Here is a 13,248-nt window from a genome sequence, read left to right on the forward strand (position 1 = left end):
TTTTTCCAGTTAACCCCTCATCAATGCATACACCTAGAAATTTTGAATATTTTACCTTAGCTACGGATTTCTGATCGAAGACTATATTTATTAATGGTGTCATTCCATTTACTGTGTGAAACTGTATATAATGTATTTTGTCAGAGTTTAATGAGAGCCCATTTGCAGAGAACCACTTAATGATTTTCTGAAAAACATCGTTTACAATTTCACCAGTTAATTCTTGTCTGTTGGGTGTGATAGCTATCCTTGTATCATTGCCACTCGATTCATGGTTTTTGTCGATACGTGCGCTTATTTTAGAATCATTTTTAGAAACATATATGTCTTCTGATACTTCTTAAACCGTTGGAGGCATGAACTCAAATAGTTCGTAAATTACGTAGGAAATGGATGCAAAACAAACATGCTTACGACGCGTCTGATATTCACCTTTTCGCCGCTTGGAGCGCTAGTGTCGCTCCATCTGTCTACTGCTACGTTGGACTGTGGTTAAAGTGGGTAGCATTCATCTCACGCTAGGCGAGGAGAGCCGTACGTCATAGTGACGTAGGCACGCGTCATCGTGAGTTTCACGAGCTGTCCTATCGACTGTTGTGTGCATTCTGTATACATCGACTGTTGTGTGCGTCTTGAATCTGCATTGTTATTTGTTTATGTGCTTTCATTGTCCTATGACCGGTGTTTCTAGGGTATACATCGTTCTGAACATGGGCTCTACTGGAGATGAGAGAACTTTCGAGCAGAACCATGAAGATAGTCTGAAAGATTTCACTATCTTTCTTAGTTGATTTACAACACGAAGGCAAAATTAAATGGAACTAGATGGTTTAATGTTTCTAGCAACATTCGGAATTATCTTCAGAACCACTTCAATTTCTCAGTTTAACGTTTCTGCCCACATGAATTAAGTACAATTCATTGTATTTTATAAAAATACGAAACACTTTAATTTCTTCCTATTTCACGTTTTTATCCACATGATTTATTCAGTATTAATCGGATTGAAAACATGACTAGAGACTTTTTAAACTTTCGTTATGGTTATGATTCCTTCATTCAGATATTCGTTACGTTCATGAAACACACAATAACATCCCACATTCTTTGGATTGCAGCTTAATAATTAATTATTTCACTTTTCGGTCCACACGATTTATGCACAATTCATCGGATTTATAAAGAATGACAAGCTTTTTTTTTATTTCGTTATGGCTCCTTCGCTCAGACATTAATTATGTTCACTATACACAATAACATCGGAAATTGTTGGGATTACATTTAACAATTCATTCAGCTGGGATGAGTATATCACACAACTCCTGCCACTTTGTTTGTACACATGTATTTACATTTAGCTTTGACGTTATAGGTACAACTGCAAAGACCGATATATGTACTCATTTAGTCGATTTAGGTTATTTACGTCACGATGACGTAGCGTTACGTCATTATGACGTAGGGTTCTCCTCACCTAGCGTGAGATGAATGCTACCCGGTAAAAGCACGTCCGCGTTCTGCAGCAAGACAACGCTGGCTGCGACTAAAATCAAATGACTGCCGGCCAGAGTCTTTCGACTCTAGCGACCGGCTGGAGCGCGGTGCGCGCGGCGTTGCAGTACCTGGACGGAGAGCTGGACGACGCCGTGTCGCACGAGCTGCCAACCGCAGTCCAGCTGGTCGTCGGCCTGGGCGTGGTAGCGGCCGTCGGTCCACAGCGCGGCCTGGCCGCCCTCGCCGCCCCCGCGCTGCGCCGTCACCACCGCCTCCCCGTAGCTGCCCGAGAAGCCCGAGATCCACTCCAGCCGGCGGTCCGACCGCGCCAGGAACTCGCTCTGCGCAGCAAGGCCGCGCATGTCACAGTACCGTACAGCGGTGGCAAACGACATATCATCAAGCTGCAGTAGCATGCACCAATGTAAAACTAGCATGCTTGGATCTGCAAGTGGTTAGTACAAGGTTATTCGTGAGCACCTTCAGGGTACCAGAAGACAACTGCGCAAAAACTGATGGACGTAGAGAAAACAGACACATATGACACATCAGTGATTAAGGCAACTAGTAACAACACTAACTTATCTAATTTTTTTCCAATAAAAAAAATGGTTCAAATGGCTCTGAGCACCATGCGACTTAACTTCTGAGGCCATCTGTCGCCTAGAACTTAGAACTAATTAAACCTAACTAACCTAAAGGCATCACACACATCCATGCCCGTGGCAGGATTCGAACCTGCGACCGTAGCGGTCGCTCAGATCCGCCTAGAACTGCACGGCTCCTCTGGCCGGCTCGCTCGCTCGCTCGCTCGCTGTAAAACGCTGGCTACATATGCCAGGTGTAGGGGCAGGTTAAGCACCGGGGCTGCTGTTCCTGCAGTGACATCTTCAGGGTGCGGTTTGTCCTAACGGAGTGAGCTGTCCTCACTAGGCGTCAGTTATTGCGACGCCATATTGTTTTTCCGACATCGGGCTGCGAGAGAAATTACTCTCGCAGTAGGTCTGGCCAGCGAGTCGTTGGCCTGTGGTGGACCTGTCGACCCAGACCACGAATCAGGCGACTGGCAGAGTGTTCTGCATTGCTGTAGAACACTCTTGCGATTTGCCGGAAGCGATCCCGTAGGAAAGGGATGCCCGCTTCCTCATGGAGCAGCCTTGCTGGGTAGCGAGGCGGCTTGTGGAGCGCAAGTCGCAGCGCCCTATTTTGCACGCGTTGGAGCGTCACAATGTGCGTCGCTGCCGCGTTACCCCACACCACGGCCGCATATTCCAGTACCGGTCGGACGAGGGACAGATACATGGTGAGGCCGTGGCGCGGAGGAAGCGTCGATGAAGGATTGAGCAGTGGGTAAGGCGCACGAAGGCGCCCCACTGCCCGCCCTCTGACGTCGCGGACGTGTGGCAGCCACGTCAGGTGTCTGTCCAACGTTACCCCGATATATTTGCCGGTCCGCAACCATGGGATGGGGCCCCCCATGATCGTGACCGGCGGTAGGTCCGGTGGCAGCCTCCTTCTGCTAAAGATGACAGCCTGGCTCTTCGCAGCATTGAACTTTAGGCGCCATTTCGTGGAACAGGCACCCAGGACGTCACATCCGAGCTGGAGGCGGCGGCGCATCTCGGCCGCGTTCATGCTGCGGGTGAACAACGCAATGTCGTCAGCATAAAGTGCCAACTCCACGCATGCCACCCGCGGGGCGTCGGCGGTGTACAGGAGTACAGCAGGGGACCGAGGACCGACCCTTGCGGCACTCCCGCCCGGAATCTGCCGGTCGGTTGAAGTGCCCCCATCACCTCGGACGTGGAACGTGCGCCCCGAGAGATACGAGCGCAGCAGGACCACGTGCGACGTCGGTAGCCCGTGCACAAAAGGTTTGTACACGAGGCCGGCGTGCCACACGCAGTCGAAGACTTTGGACACGTCGAGAAGCACCGGCTCTAGGTACTCCCGCGTCTCCAGCGCTCGCATCGCCTGCTCCACGAGGCGCAAGCTCTGGCCGGCTTTCCAATAAAACTACATTTATTTAAATTTCGATGTTCGTTTTTAAGAACGAGTGTAACTTTATTGTGTTATCTGTTATCTCATGTGAATGTAAGCTTTGTATACGGGATGAATCACCTAAAACTTGCACCACACATATTGATGAAGTGGAAAGTGCTACTGATGTGTGATTTTCACAGAATGGATTAGTCAGGGGCATGTATTGCTAGCCAATAAAAAGAAAGTGTATTTTTTGAGCAAACATATACATTTTAAAATACAACAATGACTATTTACGTTAACAGACTAAAAGTATTGTATTGTTGCAGGATTCTTGTGCGAGTCGTTTATGGGGTATCGTATTTTGAAAAGTTCCACACTGACAGTTTGTAAGTAGGCTGTTTAGGTTTTTATATTGGTAACGCCACGTACCGCTCTGTTTGAAAATCACTGGCTGTGCTGTGAGCAGTCTGTGGCTGGTTAGCATTGTTGGAATATTCGCTATTGTAGTGTTGGGCATTTGGATGTGAACAGCGCGTAGCGTTGCGCAGTTGGAGGTGAGCCGCCAGCAGTGGTGGATGTGGGGAGAGAGATGGCGGAGTTTTGAGAGTGGATGATCTGGAGGTGTGTCCATCAGAGATAGTAAATTTGTAAGACTGGATGTCATGAGCTGATATATATATATATATATATATATATATATATATATATATATATATATATATATATAATGACTTTTGAACACTATTAAGGTAAATACATTGTTTGTTCTCTATCAATATCTTTCATTTGCTAACTATGTCTATCAGTAATTAGTGACTTCAGTAGTTAGAATCTTTTATTTAGCTGGCAGTATTTGCGCTTGCTGTACTGCAGTAGTTTGAGTAACGAAGATTTTCGTGAGGTAAGTGATTCATGAAAGGTATAGGTTATTGTTAGTCAGGGCCATTCTTTTGTAGGGATTATTAAAAGTCAGATTGCGTTGCGCTAAAAATATTGTGTGTCAGTTTAGTGTTGATCAGAATAAGTAAAGAGAGTAATGTCTGAGTACATTCAGTTTTGCTCAGCTGTTGGAAAAGCAAATAATGTAAGAGGCTTATCAGCACAGTCATTCATAAATTTTTCTAAGGGGACGTTTCAACTTCTTTGTGCCATTCAGCCCGCGTAGTTGCTAGGTGAGATGTTATCTTTGCTTACAGTGTGCTTTTGTGTTTCTTGAGTGCCTTGTGAATTGCTAGCCAGTTACGAAGGGCGTTTCAAAATCCCACATAAAAATAAAAACTACTTACTTGTTTGGAGTAAATCGTTTTTATTTTTCGACATAGTCTCCTTTTTGACTTATACATTTCGTCCAACGCTGTTCTAATTTGTTGATCACTTCCGAATAATAGGAAGTGTCCAAGTCTGCAAAATAGCTATTAGTTAGTGCAATCACTTCCTCGTTTGAATAAAATCTTTGCCCCGCCAGTCATTTCTTCAAATTGGGGAACAATAGTAGTCCGAGGGAGCCAAGTCTGGAGAATAGGGGGGATGATAAACGATTTGGAATCCTATTTCCAATAATTTTTCGGCCACAACTGCTGAGGTGTGTGCTGATGCATTCTCGTGATGGAAAATGACTTTTTTAAGGGCCAATTGCCAGCGTTTTTCTTGCAGCTAAATTTTCAAACGGTGCAATAACGATGATTAATAGGCACCTGTAATAGTTTTACCCTTTTCCAGATAGTCGATGACGATTATCCCTTGCGAATCCCAAAGACAGTCGTCATAACCTTTCCAGCCGAAGGAATGGTCTTCGCCTTTTTTGGTGCAGATTCTCTCTTGGTAACTCACAGTTTAGATTGTTGTTTGGTCTCAGGAGTATAGTAATGTATACATGTTTCAACCACAGTGACGAAACGATGCTTAAAATCCTGCGGATTGTTCCTGAACAGGTAGAAACCATTCTTGCAACACTTCACACGATTCCGTTTTTTGTCAAGCGTGAGCAACCGCGGAACCTGTCTTGCGGATAGCTTTCTCATGTCCAAATGTTTATGTAAAATATTATGTAGCCATCCATTCAAGACGCCCATAGCACTAGCAATCTCACGCACCTTAACTCTTCTGTCATCCATCACCATATCACGGATTTCATCAATGATTTCTGGAGTCATAACCTCCACAGGGCGTCCAGAACGTTCAGCATAACTTGTGCCCATACGGCCACTTCGAAAATTTTGAAATTACTTATAAACTGTTCTAATCGAAGGTGCAGAGTCACCGCAATGTTTATCAAGCTTCTCTTTGGTCTGCTGAGGCGTTTTGCCTTTCATAAAGTAATGTTTAATCACCACACGAAAATCTTTTTCGTCCATTTCTTGACAATCCCTCGACTTCCTTGATTCACACGAATGCCAAACACAAAGAAATAGACCAATTTGGCTGAAACTTGGTGTGCGTTCTTTCCAAAGATGCTACTAACTAAACATGAACTCGATACGCGCCGGTGGTGCCATCTCTCGGACTTTGCACGGACTTTTCAAACGCCCCTCGTAGTGTGTGGCAGTCCAACCAGTAGCTCGTGAGTTGTCGATGGCATTTACCAATGCAGAAAAAGTGTGGAGAGTGTTGGAAGAATGCAGTTCATTCTTGTATGGTGTATGCGGCAAGACATCCCAGTAGGTGACAACCGTCTCGGCAGTTATTCATCGACCTCTTCAACCAGTTCTCTTCATATTACCAACTACTGCACGCGCTCCAGGCCTGTTAATTTAGCACAAAATGCTTTTCGATATACAGAAACAATTAATCCCGTCTATCGATCGTTGTAACTTTTTGCTCTTACATTTTCAACTAACTCTTTAAATTATTTCTGCATAGTTTTGTAACATCGTTTCATATCAAATATGCTGTACCTGTCACTTACGCGAATTGAGAATTCTCATCCCTCTCTTCTGTCATTCCTGTTCATTTTAGAGTATTGTTACGATAGATCGCTAGACTGCGTCCTTTTGTGCAAGCAGCCACTGGACCTGTGAACGTCCTTCATACCAAGCGCAAATAGCGAAGGGTAAACAGCGCTGACACCAGTTCTCCACCGAACTCAGAGAATTGTGCTGGCCGAAAAATGCCGCACCGCAATACTAAATGAAATATCGCGCTGTTCCGGGTACTTCGGAGAAGGACCGAGCAGTGCCTAGCGACAGGCCGGGCTATGCCACGCCAGCGGTCCGCACACACTGCAAGTGTCAAGTTTGGTATGCCGTGGCCGGCCCTGCCTTACACTCTTGCCTGTATTTCAAATTGCCGACTCCTTAACTCCTCAGAGTACATTTTTTAGCGATTAATCCTCTTTCTTTCCATCGTGTTGTGCCATAAATGTCTTTTCTCCCCATACAGACTTAGTGCTTCTCTACCCGTCACCCAGTCTGCTACACTAAAGTGACAAAAGTCATGCGATAGCGATACGCACATATACAGATAGCGCTCGTATTACGCACAGAAAGTCAAGAAAAGCAGTGCATTGGCGAAGCTGTCATTTGAACTCGGCTGATTCATGTGAAAATGTTTCCGGCGTGGTTATGGCCGCACGACGGGAATTAACAGACTTCGGACGCGGAATGGTAGTTGGAGCTAGACGCGTGGGACATTCCATTTCGGAAACCGTTAGGAAATTCAGTATTCCTAGACCTACGTCGTCAAAAGTGTGACGAGAATACCAAATTTCAGGCATTACCTCTCACTATGGACAACGCAGTAGCCGACAGTTTTCACTTAAGAAACGAGAGCAGCGGCGTTTGCATAGAGTTCTCAGTTCTACTGGACAATCAACATTGCATGAAACAATCGCAGAAATCAATGAGGGGCTTACGACAAAACCGAGCGAGGTGGCGCAGTGGTTAGACACTGGACTCACATTCGGGAGGACGACGGTTCAATCCCGCGTCCGGCCATCCTGATTTAGGTTTTCCGTGATTTCCTAAATCGCTCCAGGCAAATGCCGGGATGGTTCCTTTAAAAGGGAGCGGCCGTCTTCCTTCCCCGTCCTTCCCTAATCCGATGAGACCGATGACCTCCCTGTCTGTTCTCCTTCCCCAAACCAACCAACCAACCAACCAACTTACGACAAAGGTATCCGTTAGGACAGTGCGCCGAAATTTGGCATTAGTAGGCTATGGCAGCAGATCATCGACGTGAATGCCTTTACTAACAGCACAACATTGCCTGCAGTGCCTCTCCTGGGAAGCGCTCTGGACTCGCATTCGGGAGGACGACGGTTCAATCTCGTGTCCACCCATCCTGATTTAGGTTTTCCGTGAATTCCTTAAATCGCTCCAGGCAAATGCCGGGGTGGTTCCTTCGAAAGGGCACGGCAGACTTCCTTCTCCGTACTTTCCTAATCAGATGATACCGATGACCTCGCTCTCTGGTCTCCTCCCCCAAAACAACCCAACCCTCTCCTGGGCTCGTGAAGATATCTGTTGGACCCTTGACGAGTGGAAAATCGTGGCCTGGTCAGAGGAGTCTCCATTTGAGTTGGTAAGAGCTGATGGTAGGCTTCGAGTGTGGCGCGGACCTCACGAAGCCATGGAGCCAAGTTCTTAACAAGGCACTGTGTAACCTGGTGGTGGATACATAATGGAGTGGGCCATGATTACACGGGAGAGACTGCGTCCTCTGGTCCAACTGAACCGATCATTAACTCGAAATGGTTGTTTGGCTACTTGAAGTCATCTGCAGCCATTCATGGACTTCATGATTTGGCCAACTAGATCGTCCGACATGAATGCATCAAACATTTATGGGGCACAGGAGATAAACTGTGGCAGATCTTCAGTTGCAACTAAATATGTCGGAAATGTAGGCAAGTCTTTTGCAAGAAGCCTCAGGGTGTCGACTATCGTTGTCAGTTGTGAACACGTCAAGTCACGAACAACAATGCCTTAACATCTTCGTAGACAAGTCCGACTGTGTATGTGTAAGAGGCTAATACAATGGAAAACCTTCAATGAAATGAGAACCGATGTCATGCAGCATTTGCTGTAAGAATCAAATTCCCATTCACTGTCACGGATGTACTTCTGTGATAAACAGTATTAATTATTTTTGCTTTACCTGCAACTGGGCCTTGAAATCGTTGTATTTCATATCTCTAGAAAGTGTTACAGCTAGGTATTTGTATGAGTTGACCGATTTCAAATGTGACTCGTTGGTTTTGTATTCATAGGATGATGCCGTTTCTCGTTTTGTGTAGTGCACAGTTTTGTGCTTGTGAACATTTGAAGCGGATTGCCGATCTCTGCAACAGTTTGCAATCTTATCAAGATCTGACTGATTTTTTGAGGCAGTACTTGATTATAGACAACTACATTACCTTCTGAGACTGTTATTCATATTACTTGCGCGGTCGTTAATATGCAACACGAACAGCAAGAGTGCCTTGGAGCACTGCTGAAGCTACTTCTACCTCTGTGGTTGACTCGACATCGAGGATGACATGCTGCATCCTCCTCCACAGGCGCACCCTCTCGTGACGTGGAGTACAGAGTTTTTATTCATTAAAGAATTCACATACACGTCTAGAAGTTTGGTTGAAACAACAGTCAAGATTGCAATAACATTTGTTTATTATTACCGGTTTCGGCTTACGTTAAAGCCATCTTCAGATTTTTTCGCCCCCTACGTCCGGTGCTGAAGGCTCCTCGGTTTTTCACATGATATCTCGATCGTACACGTAATAAATTAATGTTATTGCGATCTCGACCGTTGTTTTAACCGTTGTATAACACCAGATCGCTGCGCTCCGCGGACAATGTTGCAATGTTGTCTAGATATATGAACGTCTACAAGTACATAGGAAGTAAATATCCAAATTATCCATTAGTTATAGGTAGAGACTTTGATCTATCATCCATTGACTGGGAAAATTACACGTTTATCACAGGGGGCAGAAGCAAAGATTCGTGTGAACGCTCTCAACGTAACAACCTTGAGCAATTGGTTAGAACACCAACTCGAGATGGGACCATATTAGATATCTTGGCGACAAACAGACCTGATCTAGAAGAAGGTATTAGTGACCATAAAGTCGTTGTGGCTTCTATGACAGTGGAAGCAGCAAAAAAAAAAAAAAAAAAAAAAAAAAAAAAAATTCTTGCTTGGAAAAGCAAATAAAAGTGTCATTAATGAATATCCTCATAGTCAGCTCCAAGCATTCACCGTGGGACACAAAGATATTGAGCATCTTTGGTCGGAATTTAAAGGTATTGTCCACCATGTGTTAGAGAAGTACGTGCCTAGCAAAAATATAGGTGAGGGAAAGGATCCACCTTGGTACAACAAACATATTAGGAAGTTGCTGAGAAAGCAGAGAATTTTGCACAATCGTTTTAAACGTAATCACTGCCCCGCTGACAAACAGAAATTATGCGAAATGAAAGCCGCTGTCAGAAGGACAATGAGACACTTTTAACGAATTTGAAAGTATTTTATCTGCATATTCTAAAAATAACCCCCAAAAATTTTGGTCGTACGTAAAATCAATGAACGCCACAAATAATGCAATACATTCTCTTGCTGACAGTACGGGTAATGTAACTGATGATGATAAACAGAAGGCCGAAATCCTAACCTAGCTTTCAAAAACTCGTTTATGATAGAGGACTGCAGCACCATTCCCCCTTTCAGTTATCGAACAAACGAAAGGATGGCTGACATAGTGTTTAGTGTATCTGGGATTGTAAAACAGTTAAGATTCTTAGACGCCAGAAAGGCATCTGTCCCAGACGGTACGCCCTTAAGATTTTATGTTAACTATGCTACAAATATAGCACCATTCGTATCCATCATCTATTAGCGATCATTGGAACAGCGGAAAGTTCCACAGGACTGGAAGAAGGCCCAGGTCATAGCAGTCTATAAAAAAGGTAGAAAGTCGGACGCACATAATTACCGGCCAATTTCACTCACGTCGATTTGTTGTAGAATCATGGAACATATTTTGTGTTCAGACGTAATGACATTTCTAGACTCTGAGAAGCTCATCTTCAGAAGCCAGCATAGTTTTAGGAAACAGCGGACATGAGAGACACAGCTGGCCCTCTTTGTGCATGATATACAACAGGCTCTAGATACCGTCTCCCAGGTTGATGCCATATTTCTCGACTTTCGAAAGGCGTTCGACTCAGTTCCGCACTGTCGCTTGCTACAAAAAGTGTGCGCTTACGGTCTATCCAATGACATTTGCGGTTGGATAGAAAGTTTTCTAACAGACAAGGAACAGTATGTCGTCCTGAGCGGGGTAACTTCAACGGAAACAAGACTAACTTCAGGTGTGCCCCAGGGCAGCGTAATAGGTACTCTTTTTTTTACGGATTTACATAAACGATCTGGTTGATGGTATTGGCAGCGGCCTTAGACTATTTGCCGATGATGCTGGAGTCTACAGGAATGTAGTATCACATGGAAGTTGTGAACAAATCAATGAGGATTTGCAGAAAATAAATGCGTGGTGTAATGACTGGCAGTTATCTCCCAATATTAGTAAGTGTAACCTACTACGTATAACAAGGCGAAAATCCCCATTAAAGTATGAGTAAAAAATAAATGATCAGTCTTTGGAAGCGGTAACATCAGTCAAGTATCTGGGAGTGACTATTCGAAATGATCTCAAATGGAATGATCAGATTACACAAGTAGAGGGCAAGGCGAACTTTCCATTGCGTTTTATTGGTAGAATCCTGAAGCGATGCAGTCCTTCAACAAAGGAAATAGCTTGCAATACGTTAGTTCGTCCAGTCTTAGAGTTTTGTTCGTCTATATGGGACCGTTACCAGTTGGGCCAGATTCAAGAAATTGAGAAAGTCCAAAGAAGAGTGCCAAGATTCGAGACTGGTACGTTTAGCCATCGCGAGAGCGTTACAAATCTCATAGAAAGTTTGAAGTGGAACACACTTGCAGATAGACGACGCGCTAAACAGAAGGGGCTGCTCACTAAATTCCGAAATCCAATCTTCATCGAGGATGTAGAGCATATATTACTACCACCAACTTTCAAATCGCGTAATAATCATCATAATTCAAAGATAAGGGAAATAAGAGCTCGTAATGAGGCGATACGCGAGTGGAACAGAGAGGGGGGGAGGGGGGGGGGGGGTTTAACTTTGGCGCGAATTGCGCCCTCCACCACACACCGCTTGGTGGCTACCGGAGTATATATGTAGATGTAGAAGTGATTTCCCGCCATTCTGCTAAATCCCTCCTTTAGTGAATCGTAGCATTACATTAATTTATTTCTTCTGGCATGGCACATCTCGAAACTGACCAACTGATTTATGTCAAAAATGAAAATTTTAGGTTCTTGCACCCCTCCCCCCGCTCCTCCCGTCTACGGAATGCCTGCGAAGGCTACTGGGTCTTCCTAGCACGAAGTCCTCAGCCTGGTCACAGATTTCGCTGGATATCCCTTGCGATAGCGCTTTTGATAACAGATGTAGGCATCGTACTGTGTCAAACGCTCTTGGATAATCTATGGGTTAGTTGGTTGATTTGGGGGGGAGGGGACCAAACAGCGAGGTCGTCATTGGTCCTAACGGATTGGAAAAGGATGGGGAAGGAAGTCGCCCGTGGCATTCCACAGGAACCGTCCCGGTATTTGCCTAAAGCGGTTTAGTGAAATCACGGAAAATCTGAATCGGGATGGCCAGACGCAGGTTTGAACCGTCGTCCTCCCCAATGCGGGTCCAGTGTGCTAACCACTGCACCAAATCGCTCGGTTGGGAAATCTCCCTGGTAGATGCCGTGTTTCTTGACTTCCTCAAGGCGTTCGATACAGTTCCCCACAGTCGTTTAATGAACAAAGTAAGAGCATATGGACTATCAGACCAATTGTGTGATTGAATTGAAGAGTTCCTAGAGAACAGAACGCAGCATGTCATTCTCAATGGAAAGAAGTCTTCCGAAGTAAGAGTAATTTCAGGTGTGCCGGAGGGGAGTGTCGTAGGACCGTAGCTATCCACAATATACATAAATGACGTTGTGGATGACATCGGATGTTCACTGAGGCTTTTTGCGGATGCTGCTGTGGTATATCGAGAGGTTGTAACAATGGAAAACTGTACTGAAATTCAGGAGGATTTGCAACGAATTGACGCATGCTGCAGGGAATGGCAATTGAATCTTAATGTAGACAAGTGTAATGTACTGCGAATATATAGAAAGAAAGATTCCTTATCATTGAGATAGAATATAGCAGGTCAGCAAGTGGAAGCAGTTAATTCCATAAATTATGTTGGAGTACGCATCAGGAGTGATTTAAAATGGAATGATCATATAAAGTTGATCGTCGTTAGAGCAGATACCAGACTGAGATTCATTGGAAGAATCCTAAGGAAACGCAATCCGAAAACAAAGGAAGTAGGTTACAGTACGCTTGTATGCCCACTGCTCGAATACTGCTCAGCAGTGTGGGATCCGTACCAGATAGGGTTGATAAAAGAGATAGTCAAGATCCATCGGAGAGCAGCGCGCTGCGTTACAGGATCATTTAGTAATAATGAAAGCGTTACGGAGATGATAGATAAACTCCAGTGGAAGACTCTGCAGGAGAGACGCTCAGTAAGTCGGTACGGGCTTTTGTTGAAGTTTCGAGAACATACCTTCACCGAGGAGTCAAGCACTATATTGCTCCCTCCTACGTATATCTAGCGAAGAGACCACGAGGATAAAATCAGAGAGATTAGAGCCCACACAGAGGCATACCGACAATCCTTCTTTCCAGGAATAACACGA

General features: G+C 44.8%; 1 protein-coding gene across 2 annotated transcripts in view; it reads right to left on the reverse strand.

Moving 5' to 3' along the window:
• LOC126281933 (xaa-Pro aminopeptidase 1-like) overlaps positions 1–13,248 on the reverse strand; it is a 322,109-nt gene that overhangs the window by 54,993 nt on the left and 253,868 nt on the right. For both annotated transcript variants that reach the window (XR_007551312.1, XM_049981279.1), the window contains exon 3: positions 1,623–1,835. Coding sequence is in view for 1 of the 2 variants with exons in the window: in XM_049981279.1 (XP_049837236.1) it covers positions 1,623–1,835 (213 nt within the window). In the remaining variant the exon portion in view is untranslated. The remainder of the gene's footprint in view (positions 1–1,622; positions 1,836–13,248) is intronic.

Source organism: Schistocerca gregaria, chromosome 1, assembly GCF_023897955.1.
Source record: "Schistocerca gregaria isolate iqSchGreg1 chromosome 1, iqSchGreg1.2, whole genome shotgun sequence".
In the NCBI taxonomy this organism is placed as follows: Eukaryota; Metazoa; Arthropoda; class Insecta; order Orthoptera; family Acrididae; genus Schistocerca; species Schistocerca gregaria.